This window comes from Mesoplodon densirostris, chromosome 5, assembly GCF_025265405.1.
Source record: "Mesoplodon densirostris isolate mMesDen1 chromosome 5, mMesDen1 primary haplotype, whole genome shotgun sequence".
Lineage (NCBI taxonomy): Eukaryota > Metazoa > Chordata > Mammalia > Artiodactyla > Ziphiidae > Mesoplodon > Mesoplodon densirostris.
In genome coordinates, this window is record NC_082665.1 from 78503277 (window position 1) to 78527330 (window position 24054).

Consider the following 24054-nt stretch of genomic DNA (forward strand, 5'->3'; position numbering starts at 1 on the left):
CAGATGTGGAAAACAAACTTATAATTACCAAGGGGTAGGAGGGATAAATTGGGAGATTGGGATTGCCATATACACATTACTGTATATAAAATAGATAACTAATAAGAACCTACTATATAGCACAGGGAACTCTACTCAATACTCTGTAATGACCTATATGGGAAAAGAATCTAAAAAAGAGTGGATATATGTATATGTATAACTGATTCACCTTGCTGTACACCTGAAACTAACAACATTGTAAAGCAACTATACTCCAATAAAAATTAATTTAAAAAAGAAAAGACCCTGTGATAGTCAGGTGGCAGAAAAGGGACAGGTGGTGGGGACATAAATGGGGACATTTTGTGAATGGGGACCTGTAAACACAGTCTTGACTCTTGATTCTTGTCCACCAGAAGACACAAATAGCCTGAATTATTAACAGCTTTTAATAGGTGTCTGGGCAATATTTCCAGTGAATCATGCCATTGTTTCATCTGGACTGTGATGAGGGACAAGGAAACCAAATCCAGAGAGCATGGATCAGTCCATCTGATAGGGGCCAAATAATTTCTTATTTCTAACTATCAGGGTCCAGGAAAAAAAAGTCACAGAAGTCTTGAGCTAGAAGAAATCTTAGAAGCCAATCCCACCATTTCATAGATGAGGAAAGTTAGCCCAGAGTGGGGAGGAATACAGATGCCTCCAGTTTAAACTTTGCCTCCTGCACTATTGGTGGGAATGTAAATTGATACAGCCACTATGGAGGACAGTATGGAGGTTCCTTAAAAAACTAAAAATAGAACTACCATACAACCTAGCAATCCCACTACTGGGCATATACCCTGAGAAAACCATAATTCAAAAAGAGTCATGTACCACAATGTTCATTGCAGCTCTATTTACAATAGCCAGGACATGGAAATAACCTAAGTGTCCATCGACAGATGAATGGATAAAGAAGATGTGACACATATATACAATGGAATAGTACTCAGTCATAAAAAGAAATGAAATTGAGTTATTTGTAGTGAGGTGGATGGACCTAGAGTCTGCCATACAGAGTGAAATAAGTCAGAAAGAGAAAAACAAATACCGTATGCTAACACATATATATGGAATAAAAAAATAATGGTACTAATGAACCTAGTGGCAGGGCAGGAATAAAGGCACAGACGTAGAGAATGGACTTGAGGACACAAGGGATGGAAGGGGAAGCTTGGGTGAAGTGAGAGTAGCATCGACATATATACACTACCAAATGTAAAATAGATAGCTAGTGGGAAGCAGCAGCATAGCACAGGGAGATCAGCTCCGTGCTTTGCGAGGACCTAGAGGGGTGGGAAAGGGAGGGTGGGAGGGAGACGCAAGAGGGAGGAGATATGGGGATATATGTACACATATAGCTGATTCACTTTGTTGTAAACAGAAACTAACACAGTACTGTGAAGCAATTATACTCCAATAAAGGTGTATTAACAAAACAAAACAAAACAAAACAAAAACTTTGCTCTCCCCACATAAGACCTACCTTCCACCCTCTGCCTGAGATACTTTGACTGTAGTTTTGTATCAGGGGGTTCTAGCTTGATTTGGAACAGTGTTCTCACCATGTCACCCAGAGATTGCTGTCCTTTGTTCACTAGTTTGTGTTCTGTGTGTCTACCATGTGGCAACTTCCATCCTTCTGGCAGTGGCACTAGTTGATAAATTAGGCTTCACATTTAACCGTGTATCAACATGTTGGTGTCAACCTAAAGCCATACTTTCCACTCATTGATTCTAGTGCGTCTTTTTTTTTTTTTTTTTTTTTTTTACTGGGAGAGACCTCAGGGGGTCTGTGCTCTCCACTCCCCTTCCCCCAAGTAATTTTCTAATCAATAAAGTTCGGCAGATGTGGTCTTAGAGATCACTCATCCTACCACACGTCATTGGAGCAACTGTAATTAGCATATTACAGAAAAATTCCCCAAGATGAATGTGAGTTGGGGATTTAAAATAAAAGGGTCCTATGTGTCACTTCACTTTCCTGTGGATTCAAAGATGCACCAGCTTGGATGACCCACAGATGGGTAAAATGAGCCTTCAGTACATCATTCTGGATGATACCCTGCTCTTTGCTTTCTCAACATCATGGGGCTCCATGAATTGGTGCATTCGAAAAAGATACCATTAACACTCTTTAGACAATTCTCTATTAACAAAGGAAATCCATTTAAAAATAAAAGGGCAGAGTGCTCAGAGTGCTGAAGTTTCCCATTAACCCTCTCTCCCCCCAGTTTCAGCTCTGTTTCTTCACTAGAATAATCTGTAATGTCAACTATTACACCTAATGTTTCTCTCACCCGCGACGCTAAACAGCAGAGTAAAGGGAAGAAAATAAGGCTAGCTATAAAGGACACATTTCTTATACATATATTAGAAAGGGAGACTCAGCCCACATTAGAATTCTTCACGGGCAGGAAATAAAATTTCACCAGAATTAAGAGGTAATTGCCCAACAAATTTAAAGGAAAAACCCTACGGACAAAACAAAGCTGAGATTGAGGTTTTTCCAATCAAAAATGGTCTTCCATTCCAGAAGGATGAACAGCTCATCACTCGGCTTCAGAACATCATGAAAAATTTCCAAGATGGTTATCACACAACACATTTGCTCAGAAACATAGGGAAATGAGCCCATGTTTTCAGAGCAGCTGCTTCTGAGACCTGCCACACGTGTCTACACAGGTGCCAAATTTCAGTTGGATTCTATTGAACTCTCAGACGAATCAAGATATGGAAAAGTCACAATGGTTATGAAATGAACAAGGGGTTTTGTGATATGGCCTCCAAATAAAAATTTATTGTGTCATTAAAATTTTAAGCTCTGTTCTTAAAGTACTAATAAATGACAGTTTAAGAGCAAGTGAAGAGAATGGATAGAAGAAAGAAACAGAAGGGAAATGGAGAAGTAGTAACATCATCTCTCTTCTGCAATGTCAGGTATTGGGTTCTCATCAATTTGTTTTGAGCCCTTCTAGACAACCCTGCAGAGCTCCATCCTCTAATAGGTGAGGCCTTTTGGTTTTCTACTTAATCTTGTGTCCTCAGAGCCTAGGATGGCACCTGGTATATATGAGCTGCTCACTCAACATCTGTTGGATGAATGAACCTTGGGACCAAGTCCGACTTCTGTCTGCAACTCTAACTCTTTTTCTATCCAAGGGATGTTGGGGCCAATACTGCTCCAATCTGTGAGGGTCATTGTCAAGAATCTGAACCTTCATTGGTGCTCTTTTGAGATAAATTCCTTCAGGAAAGGAACAAGGAGTCTCTAGGTGATATAGGTAGAATCTCTAAGTGGGACTGTTAAAACTCCAAAGTTTAAAAGAAAAACTCTACAAAATATATTTTCTAAAGTTATATGCTATGCACATACCTTTGAGAGGGTAGGTGGAATTGCATCTGTTTAAATTTGTATCGCAAGTACCATCAATCATTTGTGTCAGGATATTAAGCTGTCTCCTATTTTGTGACTAAATAAAGCCAAGGGACAATGGGCACTCCCAATAAACAGAGGGAATTAGGAGGACTCTGTGTGTAACCAAATCCACTTACAGAATCTTTGAGCCGCTGCCTCTCAAAGCAGCTTCATTAGCATAAGCTGGCCCCAGTCTTCTAATTTATGTGCATTTTCTTTTCTGAGCCTCGTAGATCAGGCTGCTCATTTGCATAATTCTGAGTTAGTTTCAATGATGCTAATAGCAGTTTCAGCTTCTTTACAACCCAGACTTTAATACAGTTAAACAGATTTTAGTTCACCATCAAGAAACTGATAACAATAATAATTAAAGCAAGAGCTACCATTCTTGAGTGTTTGCTATGTCCTAGGCACTAGTGCATGGAGTTACATCATTTCTTCTTCACACCAATGCTAGGAAACAAGCGCTGCTTTCTGCATTCTACAGAGGAGTACTATATTTCAATTCTGGTCTGCTTAGTTTAGCACTTTCACAGAAAATTAGGGAGCTGGAGAGGGTCTCAAAAAAGCCACTTAATCCTAGTTCTCCAGGAAAGACAGAAGTCACCCTTGCCAGGTGAGTGACCATCCCTACAAAAGGCCTTCAGAGAAAGATGGTGTCATGACCACCTACATTTAGCCATCTGGCCCATGGCAACGTTAAGTCAATCTTGCCTTCAGAAAGCTCTTACTCAAATCTAAACTGGAGTTTCCACTGCTATGATTCCCAGTTTCTCTAATAAGAGATTTTACTAACTTGGAGTTGGCTGACTAGTTTTCTCCAGTAATAATCCTCCACACACCTGAAGGCAGTGACTCGGTCACTTCTCACTTTCCTTTCTCTACGTGAATTAATTTTTAAACGCTTGTCTTTCTGGTTCAGGTTGCATTTTCCAATACCCTTTGTAGATGCATGGGGTCTCTCCTCATGGCTTCCCCATGAATGGAGAACAAAACAGCATGTTGGGTGGTCACAGATGACCAGAAGGACACTCTGCCAGGTCCAGCAGGTGTTTTGTAAGGAACCCCTGCCACTGAGGCTCTATTGATAGAGGGTTTTAAAGGTCGCCATGATCCCAGGTGGTTTATTTAGAAATGCTACACAATAAGATTTTTTAAAATTAATTAATTAATTATTGGTTGTGTTGGGTCTTCGTTGCTGTGTGTGGGCTTTCTCTAGTTGCAGCGAGCAGGGGCTTCTCATTGCTGTAGCTTGTTTTTGTTGCGGAGCACGGGCTCTAGGCGCGCTGGCTTCAGTAGTTGTGGCGCACAGGCTTAGTTGCTCCGTGGCTTGTGGGATCTTCCAGGACCAGGGCTTGAACCCATGTCCCCTGCGTTGGCAGTTGGATTCTTGACCACTGTGCCACCCAGGATGTCCCCACAGTAAGGTTTTAATCTTCAACCTAAGAAGCTATAACTGGAATGGCTTTTCCTTTATAAAGTACAGATATTTACATGATTGGTGAAGTTATAAAATCAGTCCTTTGGCTTCCATTCCATGACCACATCAGTGACATCCACAAATATTTACTGGCTACCCAGATTTAGTATCTTTACATCCAGAGCCAACTCAGAGAGTCCCTTGGAGAAGCACTAGAATAGAGGCCTGGATTCAAGCCCTGACATTGCCACTTGTCAGCTGTGTGAACCTGGGCATAGGGTTCACTTCTCCAGACTCAGTGCTCTTACCCGTACAACGGGAATAACAATGATTCCCATCTCATACACACCGCTTGTGGGAACTAAACAGGATGATGCATATCAAGGGCTTGACATGTTCCTGGTACATAGTAATAAACACTTAGTACAGCTCCATGCTTTCTTGTAAATGCCCCTGAATACAGGCAAAAAAGAGAGAGAAGAGTTATGAGGCAGCTAGCCTTTCTTACCACAAACGAGCGTTTGATGTCGGGCACCTGGCTGAAGGCGATCACCACCGGGATAACGTCCAGGGCGCTGAACTCCAGGCCGGCCGTCGTGATGGTCTGGGCATCCGCAGATGGGCCGCCACTGAAGAACGTGGCGATTCTTCTGGTGTGAGCCCCTGGGAGCATCCGCTTGAAGACATTCCTGGAGACAAACCTCATGGCCTTGCCAATGTCCCTGCTGGACGTGGACCGCTCGTAAGGAAGGGCCTCGATCTCTCTGAGGAGTCTGTCCTTCCTGTAGGCGTCGGAGAAGCGGATGAGGAGCCTGGCGTGGGAGTCGTAGGTGAGCACGGCCACGCGCGCGCCCACAGGGCAGTGGTTCTCCCGGATCCGGAGACCGCCCAGCAGGGAGGTCATCATCTCCTTCATCCGTGCAAACTCTGGCTCCGTGACGCCCCGAGACTGGTCCAGCGCGAACACCAGCTCCGTGGGATGCACAGGGCACCGCGGGGCTCCTAAAAGGCCAGAACATGTGCCTTACCACGAGAACACTCGCTTAAAAATGAAAAAGAGATATTCACATAGAAGGCGAAGTAATTTAGATGTTAAATATTAAAATATGGAAACACAATCATTAAATGTAAATAACTTAAATAGTAAAACAAACACTTAAATATTTAAATCTTTAATAATTAAAATGGTATTCTAAAAACTGACTTTGATCTTTTAAATAAAGCAAAAGATGAACTCATTTATGAAACAGAAACAGACTCACAGACATAGAAAACAAACTTATGGTTACCAAAGGGGATAGGGGTGGGGATATATTAGGAGTTTGGGATTAGCAGATACATGATATTATATATAGAATAGATAAACAACAAGGTCCTACTGTATAGCACAGGGAACTATATTCAATATCCTGTAATAAACCATAATGGAAAGGAATCTGAAAAAGAGTATGTGGGTGTGTGTGTGTGTTAGTTTCTGCCGTACTCTAGAAACTAACACAACATTGTAAATCAACTATACTTCAATTTAAAAAAATACAAGAAGTCTATAATTCAATGTGAGTTTTAATGAAATTTGTAAGTTCATTACTAAAACTCCTAAATAATAAAGAGCTCATGGACATGCCCTTTTACCTACAGAGATTGGATCAATGGTACCATGTTTGTTCCTGGAACTTTGTTAAATAAACGAAAACATACATTCTTTACTTAATGAGGAAATTTAACAGGGGTGAAAAAGGTATGGATGTGAAAGCTCTGTTGATAATTTCAGACAGATTGGGATTTACCCTCTCTGTGCCTCAGTTTGCTCATCTGTAAAATGACAGCCCTAACCGCACCCACTGCCTAGGCCTGTGTTGGGGATTAAGTGAATCAACACAGGTAAAGAAAGCACTTAGGATCACAGTGCCTGGTACACAGCAGGTGCTCAACTAATGTTCACCATTACTGTTATTATTACAGACTTACTCATTGTGAGAGAGAACAGCTATATTACTTAAAAGAATGAGGAAAACTTCAACTGATAAATTTTTATTTAACAGTTAGAAATGCAAGTTTAACCAATAAATATGCCTTATTACTTAGAGAAACTCTGAATTAGGATTGTTAAACACGAATGTAAGTGTTAAGATTTATTCATTGATCCCAATTCACTCATTCTAATCCCAGTATCCTGCACTTATCACAGTTGGAGATTTATATATGTTTAATTATCTGATTAATGCTTGCCTCTCCCACTACTTTATGAAGTGTGGAGACAGGGATGATCTCTCTCGACTGCCAGATTCTTAGTCCCTGCCATATAGCTGGGATCTCATAAATGATGAATGAAAAAGAACCAAACAAAGGACAGTTCTTTGCAACAGGTACAGGAAAAACAGAACTTTCTGGATGGGTGAGATGCCTGGTGTTGAGATACATGTTGGTAAAAGGAAATCTGGCTGATATGCTCCCCTTGGAGGGGGCTGTCTCCTCTCATTCAGAGGCCAGAAACTCAGCTCTTGCCAGGTGAGCTCAGGACTCAGACCCACCAGGACTGGCTAGGTTGGCCAGGCTGGCCCAGGAGGGGTCTCCCTCTCAGCTGGGCTTCATCACCTTAGTGCTAGATTATCATCTCCTCTGGTCCTAGACTCTGTGACCTTCACAGGCAAAAGGACCAGTAAGAATAAATGTTCAAACCCAATCAAACTGTGTATCTCAGTGGAGACAGGACAGGATTTATTAGCCTCTAAGTCTAATTTAGTGGGCTGAGCAGATATTAAAACAATCAAGGTCACGTCAATTTTACAATAAAAAATGGGTAAAATTATGACCAAACATGACAGTGGTCTGCTAGCTCTTTGTTTGGGCTGCTATTTCATATGGGAACAACAGCAGTGATAACAACAATGCAGCTTCAGCTGTAATTTAGAGGTAAAGGGGAAAAAAAGATATAAGCACTGGCTGTTACCAAGTTTTCAGGAAAAAAAACACCTAAGGGCTAACTCAGCTTGTTGCCAGGACCCCAAGGATCTTGAGGAAAGCTAGGCTGGACTGTGGAGGCACCGAGGAGGCCCCCCTCAGACGTGGACCCCCACATGGAGACCCAACTTACTGACCACAGCAGGTGACAATGAGTAATGAGGAAGGCAAACCCAACACCCACCATGTGACTACCACCCAGCAGTGGCGGCCCATCCAGGCCGCCGCCGTATTTGCCTGGAATAGCTTCACATGGCCCCCTCCCCCCAAAACTAGTCCTCTGGCTTTTATGCTTCTCTTCCCTACAATCCACTCTCCCACAGTGGCCCAAATAAGCTTTAAAAAATTGTTCATCAGTTCACGTTTATACCTTCAATACTTTTAATAAGCTCTTTAATACCCTTCCATTCCAATCTGAATAAAATCCAGCCTCCTGATTATAACCTACAAAACTCAGTGCGATCTGGTCCCACTTCTTTCTCCATTTTTGCACATGCCATGTCCCCCTCCTCACCGTGTCTCAGTCACACTGGGCTTCCGTCAGCAGCTAGAAAACACCTGGGTCTGTTTTGTATCATGGCCTTTGTACTTGCAGGATTCCCTGCCTGGATCTTGCAAAGCTGGCTTCTTTTTATTCTTCATCCAAACTTCAATGTCATTGTCTCAAAGAGGAGTCCTCCCTTCAAAGGCATTTCTCCCCTCCCCTAGTGTCATTTTGTGACAGGACCTTCCATTTCTTATCTCTTTCACAACTACTAAAGTATTCTGTAATTGTTTCCTTTGTTTACTTACTACCTGGATCCCTCCACTAAAATGGAAGCTTCTGAAGACAGGAATTATGTCCATCTTATTCAGCCCTCTGTCCCCAGTGTCTGGGACAGAGACTGGAACATAATAGGCTTCCAAAACACATCTGTTGAATGAGTGAACAAGCAACCAGAAGGCATGGATTGATGGATTTATACAAAAGGTATAAGGGTATAAAATATAAGAGGGTGATGATGGGTTTATACAGAAACCTCATGTAATAAGCTTTTGTAATATTCCTGAAAGCTGGCCCAGAAAGATATTAAGCCAACTTGGTAATTAACATCAGCCAAGAGCTCCACAGATTTCAGCACTATCTGAGCTGCATATGCAACTTATTTGCTATCTGATCATCCCTACCATTGTTCCACACACTTCTGCCCTTTGCATCTTAATCCCTAACCACCAGACTACAGAGACAGGATAACAAATGGAGAGAGAAAATGGAGGGAGGGAGAAATGTTTTTGAAATTACAAAAAAAATCTATTGGTAAGGTAAATGGCAATGTTAGTCATTAAAATATAAATAATTAAAAAATCAAACCACTTGGTTGGCAAAGAGCTGTGAGACTCAGCTTAAACTCAAGTGATTTATTGGAGGCAGAGCTGTGCTACCAGTATGAGGCAGCAAAGAAGTCCAGATAAAATGTTTATCATTTGTCAGGCAACACATTGTTCTAACTCATCTTTCCATATGTACCACATTTTGGAGCTTGATTATAATATGCTGTAAATAAAGATTACTCACCATGTCTGCCAGCTGGGGAAGAAGAACAGAGGAGGTTGGGTTATTATTGGGTAGGGGAACAGTGTTCTGTATTGTGTAAGAAATCATGGCAGCCAAGGCTCCGCCTTGTGAGCTTTTTGTAGATGACTCAAAAACCAAGGCAACAAATAGGGTTTGGAGAAATGCAGACAGATCCAACATGTTGGTAAAAGCACAGGTCCTTCCGTAGGGAACGGGATGGGAGAAATAGGAGGGCCATAAATCAGCAACATACAGCCAGCTGTCAGAGGAAAAGGATTTCTGCCTGGGCGGGAACATTATGTTGCAGAGAGGTGCACTGAATTTGGAAAGTTAAAAGGTCCTAACCACTCTTTACTCTAGATTTTCCCCATGTAGATATCTATAGCTATCAATTACATATATGTATACATATATGTGTAAATATATGTGTGTGTGTATATATATATAATATATATATATATATATAAACATCAGAGATGGATTTGCTCATAAGTAAATGAAGCTTAAACTTTACGACTGTACTGTCCAATATGAAAGCCATTAGCCTCATGCGACTATTTACACTTGAATCAATTAAAATTAAATGAGGGACTTCCCTGGTGGTCCAGTGGTTAAGAATCTGTGTTTCAATGCAGGGGATGCCGGTTCGATCCCTGGTTGGGGAACTAAGATCCCACGTGCTGCGGGGCAACGAAGCTTGTGCGCCGCAACTACTGAGCCTGTGAGCCACAACTAGAGAGCCTGCGTGCTGCAACTACAGAGCCCACATGCTCTGGAGCCTGTGAGCTACAACTAGAGAGAAGCCCGTGCACTGCAACGAGAGATCCTGCATCCTGCAACTAAGACATGACACATCCAAAAAAAAAAAAACATTAAAAAAAATGAAATAAATTCAGCTTCTCAGTTACACTAACCATCTATCAAGGCTCAAAGTCCCATGTGGCTAGTGGCTACATATTGAACAGTGCAGTGGATACTTCCATCATTGCAGAAAGTTCTGGACAGCACTGCTCTCGACCTCTCACCCACGGGGCCCCTTGCAAGGCCTTGAGAAGGGCCCTAGCCATGGGTTCACATGATCATATGATTTTATAATAGAAGTCAGTGGTTGTGATTTCCTTTCTTGTCCTAAAGGACACTTTTGAAGTAGTTTTGTACCTACTTTTGGATTTATAATTTTGTATTGAACCCCTCAGATTTTAAAAGATCAGTCCTCATCATACTTAGATTTATCCTTGAGTCATCATAGTTCACATGGCTCCCATGTCAGAAAGCCCACTCTGCTAATCCAGCCCCAGAGCAACCAGTCTTCACCACCCAATGCATAGATTTTGATTCCCACATACGGATGGCTCCATTCTGCTACAAAAAGGCAGAGTTAAGGTCAGCACTGCATTCAAAGCTTTGTAAAGTCTGTGTCTTTGAGACTGATGCTCTCTACAGAAATGGGCTCTAATTTGTCTATCTTCTCCCTTCAAATACACTTTCATTTTAGAAAACTGAGAGACTTCCAAAAAGCCTGGAGGGAACTGTGACATTCTTTTGAGTCCTAGTGTTTATTTGGGAAGTTGTTACGCATTTGTAGGTGAACATTAAATAGCCGACTCTCTCCTCATCTTGTCCATGGCGTTCTTTTGATGCTGCTAACACGTATTTTGATAGAAGATGCTGCTATAAGGGTCTCAAAGCAAATTCAAAAGAGCATTTGCCAAATCAAAACGCCTTTTTGCTTTTAAAATTTTGAGAGTAAAGAAAATAAAGGCAGAATGAGTAATTTAAAAAGCAAATGAGTCTAATTCAAGGTAGTCAAGCACACCTTCTCAGGGAAGGAGTAACAAATGATAAACAGAAGTCAGGGCTCCCACCCACTAGGACACCCCTTTGGCATGGCTGGCTCTTTTACACCAGCTGAATTCAACACTTAGTTATTGTCAGGGGTTAATCACTTTAAAAAGTTTAATGTGACTCCCCACTGATTGATTTCACCATCAGGGGAGTTCTGACCTTGTGTCTCCATTTTCCCCTGATTAAAAGCACCAGATATAGCCTGACTTAGTGCTTGGAAGCATTTCTATAGACATGCTGGCAGCCAGAGAGGGAGTCAATAGTCATCAGTGTATGCTGCCTCAAAATATATACAGTGACATCTCTGATTTTAAGAAATTGGCCGGTAAATTGTCTCAATTTTGAGTGCAGAATTTGCTGCTTTTCTTCTATGAATGCTGACACCCCGGGTGATCATTCTAAGTGGGGTACTTACGACTGTGGTCCTGCACATGCTGGATGAGCTCACATGTCTGCTCAAAAATAAAACAGAAGGAATTAACCAACAGACTTCCAGGTCCTAGAGTTGAGAAATAAATGTCACAGGGCGCTCAGGCTCCTTTGGAGTTATCAGGTACGTACGGAGAAGGAAGGTAATCCTTTGGCCCCTTTCACACCCTAGGGAAACAAAAAGAGTGTGGTTTCAGGGCTTTGGACACACACATCAGGAGCCAGAATGTGCATCAACATTACTCTAAGAAAAAAAATAAATTCTTAACGTTTTTATTCTAAGTTCAAGGGAGAAAAGAATTCATGTAGGATACTCATCACCTAATTAACAATAACATTCTAAGGGGAATAAACTGTAAGCAGTGAGTGTCCAATGGCCACTTTCCTCCAGATGCATCTCTGGATGATAAAGCTTGTCCAGAAGCTAAGGATGGAGCTGACAATGAGACACTGGCAGGGAGACTCTGGAGCAGGTCCTCAGCCTAGAACTAAACAAGCCTGAACCATCCCCTGTGCCTGCCCGTCTTTAAGGCAGAGGTACAGAGTTCCCCAGTGCTTGACCTTGGCCACTGGGCAGCCGCTGAGCAGAACCTAAATCTATTCCCGCCACTGGTTGGATGACAAAAGGAACAGACTCAAACTGAACTTCTGGAAAGGTAATCCCCATTGTCTTCCCAAAATGAATAGATATATCTCTGGGTTGGGGATAGAAAGAACAAAGTAGAATTGGTTTGAATTTCATGTGTTCAGTCTCATCTTTGGAACAGGAAGAGTCTGGCTGCTCTCATACAGAGACAGGGAAAAATGCGATGGCGCCCCACCCAAACTCCCAAAGAAAATAAGTTCCATGTGAATGCAGCATTGGTAACTTAGTTATTAATTTCCTCTCACTTTCTTTCATTCACTGATAACTTACTGACTGTGAGAAAACGGCAAGGATTGGCCAGATAAATAAAATTCACTGATCATTGAGAAATCTCATTCTAGATGAAATGAGAAATCTCTTTTCATTTCCTCCCTCAATTCTCCCCACCACCCAAGAAATGGCAACTCATATTTAATCGACACTTTTTTCCCTCCTCTGAGCACATTAAAGGTGGAAAAATAGTGAAAATCGTTGCCAAACTGCAAAGACTGAAAGCACACACATTTGGATAATGAAGACTTCAGGCACTGACTTTTTATTTGGAAAAGGAGCTGATGTGATTTATGGGTTTTCAATTTACCTTGCGTCCAGGAGGTCCCAGCTCCCCAGGGGATCCCGGCTCTCCTGGAAGCCCAGCAGACACCTCAAAGCAGAATTTATTTACTTTAGAATTATACATACATGTTTGTGTGTTTGTGGGTGTGGGTGTTTTACATTTCAAAAGCAATACACTTTCATTTTAGAAAATTGAGAGATTTCCAAAAGACACACAGAAGGAAAAAAATCCTCAGCAACCTCTTCTCCCCAAATAATCCTTGTTGACATTTTGGTGTCTTTTCCTCTGGTCTTTTATTTGTTTATCCTTTTCGTATTAATCTACACATATTTTAATATATTTTTATACTTTTTCCTGTTGCCTTTTAAACTAAATATATATCTTGGGGCATTTTCATGTTACTAAATATTTTTTCACAAAAATCACCTTTCATGGCTGCCATAGTATTCTATTACATGGATATACCATGATTTATTTAATCAGTCCATTATGGTTGGCATTTAAGTTTGCTGTTGTTGTAATAAGCATGCCACTATAAAGTCATATGTGAAATTCTGATTATTTCCTTAGGGAACATTGTTAGAACTAGAATTGCTGGGTCAAGGGAGAAATTTTTATCTAAATAAATTTTTATCTCAACTTATCTAAATTTAGTAGGTGACTAAACTGAAAAACAAACACATGAACAAAACCCCAGAAAAATAAAAATTTAACTATAAAAACCTTTGAAGTAACTACAACAAAAAAATATTTAGCAGTTGGCTGGAAATATTTGTAGTAAAATGGGGAATAACAGCAGTAAATAAAAACAACATTTGTTGACTATTTACTTTATTCATGTGCATTCAACAGTATAATTTATCATAAAGAAAGCTAGAATTTAGTTTAAGAATTAGGAAAATATTCCTTTGCTCATTTACAATGTCATGTTTTTTATAAGAATAAAAAACAAAGTTGTCTGAAATCAACTTAATTTGTAAAAGCATTGCCTATGGAACAGCAAATAATTATTGATGTCCTTTAGGTCTTCCAATGATATTTACAGCACGCTGGGTTGAGTAAAAACAAAACAAAACAAAAAAAACCTTACTGATCATATTTTATTTAGAAGATATAGATTAAGCTCCAGGGCAAAAAAAGGCAGATTGAACATTGGCATTTACTTTTGCTCCCTCCGGTGTCTTACTAAAATAATAGTAAGCATATTTTTTAAAAGGCAAAAATGTGACAAGCATGGGGAGAATGAGAAAGGAGACAATAACCATCAAACTTCAGAGGCTGGAAAGCAGAAGTACCAGTGTTAAATGACTTAGAGCTGAAAAAGCTGAAGCCTAGGCCAGCAGCAGGGAAAGCCAAGAATCTGTGTGTTTTATAACACACTCTCAGAAGGTACCTCCAGAAGTGGAGGTAAAGGAGAGAGGTTTAATAAGGCAGATTGGTTGAAGATCATTTTAGGAAGCCCCAAGCCTCCTCCCCATTCTCTACCATTGGATGAATGTCCCTTCTTCCTCCTCAGTGACAGAGGTAAAACCGAGGTGTCTGCACTAGGAAACCCCAGGCAGAGCTGAGGGCCAGTGGTACCATCCAGAAAATAGGTTGATCAAATGAAGGTGTGGAATAGATGTGAGACCCCTAGAAAGCTGGGGTTCCCAGAAAGCTGGCAGCCAGAACTTCACCCTGAGGCAGGAGATTGAAAGAATCTTCTCAGGGGAATCTGACTAGATTTGAGAAGAAAGACCCAAAGATGCTGATATTAGACGTTTGCTAAGTAACAACTCAGATCACTCTTCAGTGACACTTGTAGTTGATGAGCCCACCCATGTCCTCAGGGTTTCCAATTGGAATTTTTGTCCTCAACTCTTCAATAGAGAGAGTTAGCCCATTCCCCGGAAACATGAGAAAGAGAGAGCAGGACAGAAAAAAAAAAACCACACACGGCAGGGAACAGACTATGTTGGGCAAAGAAGGCTCCAAAAATACTAATTTATATCCTCAGGGAGATGAGATGTTTCAACCATAAAACAAGAGCAGGATAGTATAAAAAAGGAATATTCTGACAGCAAAAAAATGAGTGCTTGAAAATTAAACTATGAGAGAAGCACTGTAAGATAAAGTCAAAGAAATCTCCCAGAAAGTAGAGCAAAAAGCCAACTTTCAGTGAAATAGGAGCTAAGTGGCAGAGGGATTGTCAGGTTTTCCTAACAAACCTTGTGAAATTAGTTGACTCTCTAAACCAGTGGTCCTTAACTGGGGGGTGGGGGGAATTTTGTGTCCCTCAACCCTGACTCCTGTAGGGACATTTGGTAATGTCTGGAGACATTTTTGGCTGTCATAATGGTGGGGGAAATGTGGATGATGCTGACTCTAGTGGGTAGAGGCCAGGGATGCTACTAAACATCCTGCAATGCACGGAGCAGCCCCACAGCAATTATCCAGCACAAAATGTCAGCAGTGCTGTGGCTGAGGAACCCTGCCTTGAAGTATGTGCATGTGTGTCAAGTTGATAAAAAGTATAAATAAATACAAACATACCTCTATACCCAAAATAAGATAGGTTAAAAATCATGGCAAATTAAAAAAAAATGCTTCAGTTGGGGGAAAAAGGTGAAGATTTAGAAAACTGAAACTAGGAATGTAATCATTCCAAGAGAACTAAAGAGACACTCAAAGATTTATCACTAAAACCTTCCAATGGGAACTTCTGATCTTTCAAAGGGAAAACCTGGAAGTTTTCAGTGTCTAAACTTCAAATTCAAAAATACTCACAGAGATGTAGAGAAAGCAGCATGGCAGGTGAAATAAGCAAGTTAAAAAACAGTGATGAAGGGCTTCCCTGGTGGCGCAGTGGTTAAGAATCCACCTGCCAACGCAGGGGACATGGGTTCAAGCCCTGGTCCAGGATGATCCCACATGCTATGGGGCAACTAAGCCTGTGTGCCACAACTACTGAGCCTGCACTCTAGAGCCCGCAAGCCAAAACTACTGAGCCTGCGTGCCTAGAGCCCGTGCTCTGCAACAAGAGAAGCCACTGCAATGAGAAGCATGCGCACCGCAATGAAGAGTAGCCCCCACTTGCTGTAACTAGAGAAAGCCTGCGTGCAGCAACAAAGACCCAATGCAGCCAAAAATAAATAAAAATAAAAAGTAAATTTATATTTAAAAAAAAGTGATGAATTGTCCAATGTGGGAAAAAAATTCAAGTAACCAAAGGCCAAGAGAAAAAGATGATATATTTATTCCCCATTAGTTTATTGTTTTTTAAAAATGATTAACGTGCCATTGGGCAGCAAGGGAACCCAAGAAACTGCTGACCATGTTTCATGCCTCCAATGTTCAAGGGTAAACTACCTCATTAACAAGTAGAGGGAAAAGATCCAGAGATCTGGATTAATTTGAAAGTCTTTTCAAATTATCTTTCTTTTATCAGTCTTCTTCTTCTTCTTCTTTTTTTTTTTGAGAACAAAAATGTTAAAGGATAGTCATCCAAAAACATGTATGAAGAAAAGAATTATATCCAGGAAACAGTCCTCTTGGGAAAAGCAGGATGGAGGGAAATAAGTTTCTTTATTTTGTACCCCTAAAACCCGCATAAATAATCTCTTCACATAAAGTTTTTGTTATACTTTTCAGGAAAAAAACAGATCAGAGTAAAACTAACTATGGTGACAAAACTGAAAAACCACCTCAAATAATAGTTTTATCAGACTTTGTGTTTTTCTTGTCCAGCAATTGACATGGTATCAAGATCAGTTTACCTGATCAGTGCTGTTCTGAAGAAAAGAGATAAAGATGGTCTCAGGAGATAATTGTCATAAGATTTTGTCTCTTATAAAGCCACCATCTCAGTTTTGCAGCTTATGATATATAAAGAGTCAGCAAAGGCAAAATCCATTCTTAGCACACGAGAACCCAAGGCAAGCTCGGGATGCTGATGCTTCTGAGGGTGCTGGAGATGGGCGTTTATTCTGAGTGGCCCAAAGCATTAGGCAATGTCTAGGTCCTCCAGGGAATAAAAAGGACACATTCATTACAGTACATTATTTTACATAATAAATGGAAACTTTCTCCTAGAGCTCAAGAGATACTTTCTTGAGCTAAATTGGGAGAGGACCACCTCATTAAAGTAGTTTAACGAGACCTTAACAGGGGAGACAAGATGCCAGTGGGCATTAAGTTACACGAGATCTGCCGGGGGAATGGGATTAAACTGGCCATATTTTGTGGTGCAAAAACAGTTTTGACCACAAGGATTCCTTAAGAAACAACACACAACTTATTTCCAGTGTTAAGAATGGTACCTTGTCAACCAGATCAGGTGAACTTGGTCACTACGAGCCTTATTGCTGGCAATGAAGGATGAGTAAAATATCCATTTCCCTTTCCCAAGTTTGCCTTAACAAAAACCACATGTTTTACAAGTCTTTGGGACCAAATGACAACTCAAATGACTGTAAAAGCATGTAAAAGGACTTCCGTGGTGGCGCAGTGGTTAAGAGTCTGCCTGCCAATGTAGGGCACACGGGTTCAAGCCCTGGTCTGGGAAGATCACACATGCCATGGAGCAACTAAGTCCGTGCGCTACAACTACTGAGCCTGCGCTCTAGAGCCCGCGTGCCACAACTACCGAGCCCACGTGCCACATCTACTGAAGCCGGCACGCCTAGAGCCCGTGCTCTGAAACAAGAGAAGCCACCACAATGAGAAGCCCGAGCACTGCAACGAAGAGTAACCCCCGCTCGCCGCAACTAGAGAAAGCCCGTGCACAGCAATGAAGACCCAACGCAGCCAAAAATAATAAAATAAATAAATAAACAAACAAACGAAAAAGGACTTCCCAAAGTAGCTGAGGTTGTAAGGCTTTGCAGCCTGAGAAACTTACCATCTTGCCTCTAGTGCCCTTGGGTCCAGTTTCTCCTAGACCACCAGGGTCCCCAACCTCACCCTAAATAAGTTCAGAGAAATAAAATAAAATGGTTAGTAAAATCAAAGGGATATATCTCATTGTATTTTTATACTGATTCCAACATGAAGACATTTTTCACATATATTTTTATTTTTAATAGTCTTCTTTGAAGTGTTCCCCCCAATAACCCCTCATTTTTAAATTCTCAGCACAGTACACTGGAGCCTCACTGTTTTATTTCTCTGTCTCTCCAGCCAGAACACAGCCTCCTTGGAGATATGTACTGTGCTTTTCATTTTGTCCCTTGATCCAATCACAGGACCTAGCATTTACTGAGCTCAGTCAATCTTTCCAGCAGAAGTGAAAGCCTTAAGGTAGAGGAGAGCATCCCCAACTTATTATCTGAAGGTGCCTTATAAACACGTTGGGAGAATTGAGGCAGGTGAGATGAGGTAATTTTGGTTTTCCTTACGTTTTACTTCCCTTTGAGCAAAGAGGAAAATACATATGGTAAAGGGGAAGGAGTACACATGAGGAGAAAAATAAGGATGATTTCTTCCTTTACTTATGAATTAAAAACTAGAAATGAGGGACTTCCCTGGTGGCGCAGTGGTTAAGAATCTGCCTGCCAACGCAGGGGACACGGGTTCGATCCCCAGTCCGGGAAGATCCCACATGCCGCGGAGCAACTAAGCCCGTGCGCCACAACTACTGAGCCTGCACTCTAGAGCCCGCAAGCCACAACTACTGAGCCTATGTGCCACAACTATTGAAGCCCACGCACCTAGAGCCCGTGCTCTGCAACAAGAGAAGCCACTGCAGTGAGAAGCCCGCGCACCGAAAAAAAGAGTAACTCCCACTCTCTGCAACTAGAGAAAGCCCACAGGAAGCGACGAAGACCCAATGCAACCAAGAAATAAATAAATAAATTTATATTAAAAAAAAACTAGAAGTGAAATATTATTTTTAAAAGTCTGCTTCCTCCTTCTCCCCTTTCCCCATAAAGTTTTCTTTTTATTCATTTATAATTAACTATCCTTCTATTATCCTATAATACATTTCATAAGCCCAGGAGTATCTCTGATTGATCCCTAGTTAGTATGAAGTACACGGTACCTTAGGTCCAGTTTCTCCAGGGAATCCTTCTTGCCCCTATAATCGACAGTGGAGAAAATTAATATATGCACATATCACCAGGATAGGCTTATATTGACTTTAATTTTGCCTGCTGCCTTATTTAGTTTAAGTGCCTCTGAACCGAGGAAGGGCCAGAACAATTGAAAATGAAACTGTATGGCATGATTTGAGAAACTAACTCAAATTTCTAAATTAAACTATTTACTGGTCTCACCAAAATGTCATAACAACCTAAGACCAAATGGGTAAATGCACACATCTGAGGAATTACACATCAGCTCTCCTTCAAATGTAGACATTCGACAGGATAGCTGGCCATCTGGCCACGTGTTTCTGAAACAGTCTTCTTAAATGGGTTTCAATTTTGGGGAAGAAATTGGGGAAGCCTGCCGTCTAAATTTGATCATTTGTTTTCTGGTCCTCTGTTTACCTTCTTTGGCCACAGACTATAGTTGAAAAGGTATGATAATCCTCATTTGATGAAAAACATATTTTATTAAGATAAAGTTTATTTTCTGATCATTAAAAGTAAGATCTCCTCAAATATATTTAAAATATAAAAGGACAGAAAGAAGAAAAATCACCCAAATCTCACTTCCCATACTGTTACTATAAATATTTTGCATATTTTCTTTAATCTTTCTAAATGCATTTCTAAAATGCATTTTAGCACAATTGGGATAAGTGTTTTTTCTTATTACATTCTGATTTTTACTTGACATTGTCACAGAAGTTCTATACAATTATGTATAAACATTTACGTTCATTTTAAAGAGTGGCTAATATTTCAATGCTATAAGCTACTCAATAGTTCCATTTTTAACAAATATTAAGGTTGTTTTCAATTATTCTCTATTCTAATGAAAATTTCACTGGAAATACTTCATTCATTAGAGTTTTTTTTTTTTTAAGAAATTTTAGCTGTTTGGGGTTTGTTTATTCTTCCAGACAGCCTCTTGCATCATTCCCATTGGGATTTCATTTAGAATTACATTGATCCTTTATAATGTTTTAGACTTTCCAACAAGAACTTGGTACGTCTCCATTTATGAAATTTTATATCTCAGTAATTTTGGTCATAGGTCTTGAACATTTTTGTAGAAAGGATATTCTTAACTATATTATGTTTTTGTGGATGTTATTATGATTTCTAAGTGGTTATTGTTGGTATATAGCAATCACTGCTTTTGATAAGTTTATCTTACTTCCAGACACTTAAATATTCAGTGACAATATAAAGTTATAATTCTGATAGAAAGTTACAAGGTTTAATTTTGAAGTTACTGCTTGGCCCAATGCATTTGGAAAGGCTCTGTAAAACTTCTCACTAATGATTAGAGTAAACATAGAGGACAAATTTTGGAATGCCTCCCTAAGGCTCTAGATTAGATGTACTATTCAGGCTGAACTAGTCAGGCCCTGGCTGCACATCTCTGCAAAGAACAGAAAATTAATTTCAGGTTTCACTTGTTGCCTGGCCCTTAGGTTTAAGTTGTTTTCTTTTTTTCTACCATATTCCCCACAAAATATCAGCAAATAAATGATCAAAATCTATCTATAAAGGTCCAAGTCTACCTTATTCACTACTTTCTTTTTTCTCTTAAATGTGACCATAAGGAGCAACAAAAAATAAATGGAAAATGACCAGCTTTCAGTCGATGTGTCTTACCTTTGCTCCTTTACTTCCAACACTACCATAACCTGGGTTGCCATCATCACCCTGTAAACAAAGCAATTATTTACAAACATCCCTTACTGCAGACAGAGGCAGGCTTATTCACAAGAGAACTAGACAGACAGTTTTTTGGTTTGATTAGGAAAAATTAGGCAGCAGGATTCTCCCTCTGGGGCAGGCCACTGACATAGTGACACTAAAGGAAACTCTCAATAACAGGCACAGACAATGCACTGTCCCTTAATCTCACTTGTCTCATCTGTAAAGATGAATAATAATTGTACCTGCTCATCATGTTATGAGGATTAAATGAGAAAATTTCAGGTGTGTAATAATCTTAATAAAAGAATGTAGAAGTGTTATCTCTCCTGGATAACATTTGTATTTTAATACCTTAGCTCTAAACCATTTTCAGTTTTCTGGATAAAAGTAAGATCTCCTAAATGTCTGGGTACTGGCCACTGTTGGATCCTTGTCAAGGTCTTAGTGAGAAGCCCCGAGCACTGGGGGAAAGGTGGGCTCAGTTTCCCATGAACAGGTTTGGATGAGAGGAAAGAATGCAAGAAAGGTTATGGGGTTGTTAAACACAAGTTTTGTCCATTTTATCATTTGGCTTCAAAAGCATCCCAGCCAGGATGCTTGGTACCTGGGAAGTTGCTACCTTGGAAAAGCTGGTCAAGAAGAGGATGAAATCTCAATCACTAGAAAGCTCTACAGCTAGATTGGGATGTTATCTTCAACACGCTCTTCAGAGAACCACACCTGATGTCTATTGAACTAAAAGGATTCCAAGAGCCAGATCAAAAGTAGGAATAAAATGCAAACCGGCAAGCCTTGAGGACCCCAAAGGCCAATGGCTCCCTTTTCTCCCACAACGCCAGGTTCTCCCTGTCAAAGAGAACAATGAAATGTGCCCTTATTAGATTGTTTTTGTAAAGGAAATTAGAAATGATGGCACCAAGACAAGAATTTTCAACTGCATCCATGTGTATCACAGTGACAATGACTTTGTGGCCAGGACTGTGTCTGTAAGCAATACAAGAGGAACTGCTGTTGTTGGTGAGTGAAGTCTCCTCCATTGATAAATGAAGCCCCAGCAAGTCTGATGTATTGTTTAGTGCAAGTTGCCATCTTAGCAGCTCAGTGCTATGAGCCGCAACCTTGGAAATGTCTTACCATGAGTCAAAGAGGAGGCTCTGTACTGTCTTAAAAAATTAACAAAACAGTTTTCCATGATGATCCATGAAAATCTTCTGGCTGCTGCAGAAGCAAGAGGCCTATTAATCTACTTTAAATCAAGATAGCCAAGGTAGCACGACATCCCTGGCAATAGTTTCTGACTTCTGACTAATAGAACACCTACTGTGGATTATAAATCAACCTCAGTATTACGGTGAGGAAATCCAGCTACTTGGGAAAGTTAACATAGGTTTACAAAAGAAGGTTAACTCCTCTTCTTAAAAAAAAATAGCTTTTGGGGCTTCCCTGGTGGCGCAGTGGTTGACAGTCCGTCTGCCGATGCAGGGGACACGGGTTCGTGCCTCGGTCCGGGAAGATCCCACATGCTGTGGAGCGGCTGGGCCTGTGAGCCATGGCTTCTGAGCCTGCGCGTCCGGAGCCTGTGCTCCGCAATGGGAGAGGCCACAACAGTGAGAGGCCCGCGTACCGCAAAAAAAAAAAAAAAGCTTTTAAAGTTTAGATTTTAAATGTACAAAATGTTGTGAAGACAGTACAGAGAGTTCCTATACATTCCACATTTAGCCGCCTCTATTGTTAATATCACATTAGTTACATTAGTAGGAACATTTGTCATAGCAAATACATGGATATTAACTCATTAACTAAGCCCATACTTTATTCAGATTTCCTTAGCTTTTACCACTTAATCTCCTTTTCCTGTTCCAGGACCCCATGTCTCTGTAGGCTCCTCTAGACGAGGAGAGTTTATCTGGTTTTCTGGTTTCTGATGACCTTGACAGTTTTGAGAAGCATTGATCGGATATTTTGTAGAATGTCCCTCAGTTGGAGTTTGACTGATGTTGTGCTCATGATTATGCTGTGTTTTATGAGTTTGGGGAGAAAAGACCACAGAGGTGAATTGCCCTTTTTATCACATTGTATCAAGATTATATCCTATCAACATGGCTGGCACTGTTGATGGTAACCTTGACCATCTGGCTGAGGGAGGCTTGGCTAAGTTTCTCCACTGTCTAGTTATTCCCCCTGCCCTTTCCACAAAGCTCTCTCTGGGAGAAAGAGTGTGGAAGGGTGCCCAGCCCATGCTGAAGGAGTGGGAGTGGTTTACTCATTGTTAAGGACAGAATGACAACACAGTACATGTGAGGAGTCCAAATGAACAAATGTCCACCGGCACTGACTGACCCCGGGGGGCAGGCAGTGGGAAGAGAGAGGGTTCCATGGAAGGGAGGCAGAAGATCACCTGCCCTGAAGCCTTTCTTTCAGGGTGGTGTCCCCCACAGTGTGCTCTGGGGGCCACCTGCCTCCAAATTACCTGGGGTCCACGGGCAAAAGGAAATTCCAGGACCCCATCGGTATCAGTCTCTGGTGGTGGAGCCCAAGGATATGCCTTTATAAATAAGCTTCTCAGTGGATTCTTACGCACACTGAAATTTGAGAACACCTGCTTTAAGGCAGGAAGACAAGGGAAGCCATGAGGCTTGTCCAGGGTCAAACACTTTATTATTGGTTACAGCCAGGTGTTGAGCTCAGTATTAATTGCTGGGTTGCTTGCCTCCCTGGGAACTTGAGCTTAATAGAGTAAGGCAGGAGTAAGTGTCTGGGGCTCATCTCAGTTAATTATGAGTCTAGAAGACTTGGTCCACCTTGGGGCTGCCCAAAGGGTTTGGGTTTGCTTTGAGGGCACTTACCCCCCAAATTCTTGCCTCTCCCATTCAAAAGTCCCTCTTATTAATAATGATATTCTTTGGCACAACTACCCTGCTCCTATCTATCTCCTTCCATACTTCTTTCTACACGCTCAGCTACATCCCCCTCTAGGGTCCCTCCATCCCTGTCTTGGTCCCTTCCAACACACCCCATGGAGTGCCTTCATTTCACATGCAAACCTTCACTATACACCCATGATGTCTGCACACACACATCCTCACTCTAAGATAAACTGTGTTCTTACCAGTGACACCACTTCCCCTCCAGCCCTCTCCAGGGCAAGAAGGCAGCAATGTATCTCTTCCAAACTTTCCTTTCCAGACCATTATTGCTACACCACATGCTCTAGTAATCTCTTCCTTTTGGAGCTGATTATCCTTGTCATCCATGGATCACATTTCATCCTGCAGTCAGCTGTCTTTGTAACACTCGGCTGCTGGTTCCATCATGTCCGCGCTTCTTAGCAGTTCTCCATTCCAATGCTCGCCCCTCTGCTTATGCCCTCAAGAAATTTCTCCATTAATTATCTACACTTTCTCACATCTTCAACTTCCTCTTTTCTCTCTGTTTTTCTT

General features: G+C 41.0%; 1 protein-coding gene across 1 annotated transcript in view; it reads right to left on the reverse strand.

Annotated features, from left to right (window-relative positions):
- Nucleotides 1-24054, reverse strand: part of COL6A6 (collagen type VI alpha 6 chain) — a 107394-nt gene that overhangs the window by 22350 nt on the left and 60990 nt on the right. Inside the window, 9 exon segments of the mRNA XM_060098820.1 lie at nucleotides 5374-5867; nucleotides 9382-9393; nucleotides 11642-11678; nucleotides 11788-11823; nucleotides 12882-12944; nucleotides 17737-17799; nucleotides 18877-18912; nucleotides 20567-20617; nucleotides 21398-21460. Of these exon segments, the coding sequence (XP_059954803.1) occupies nucleotides 5374-5867; nucleotides 9382-9393; nucleotides 11642-11678; nucleotides 11788-11823; nucleotides 12882-12944; nucleotides 17737-17799; nucleotides 18877-18912; nucleotides 20567-20617; nucleotides 21398-21460 (855 nt within the window).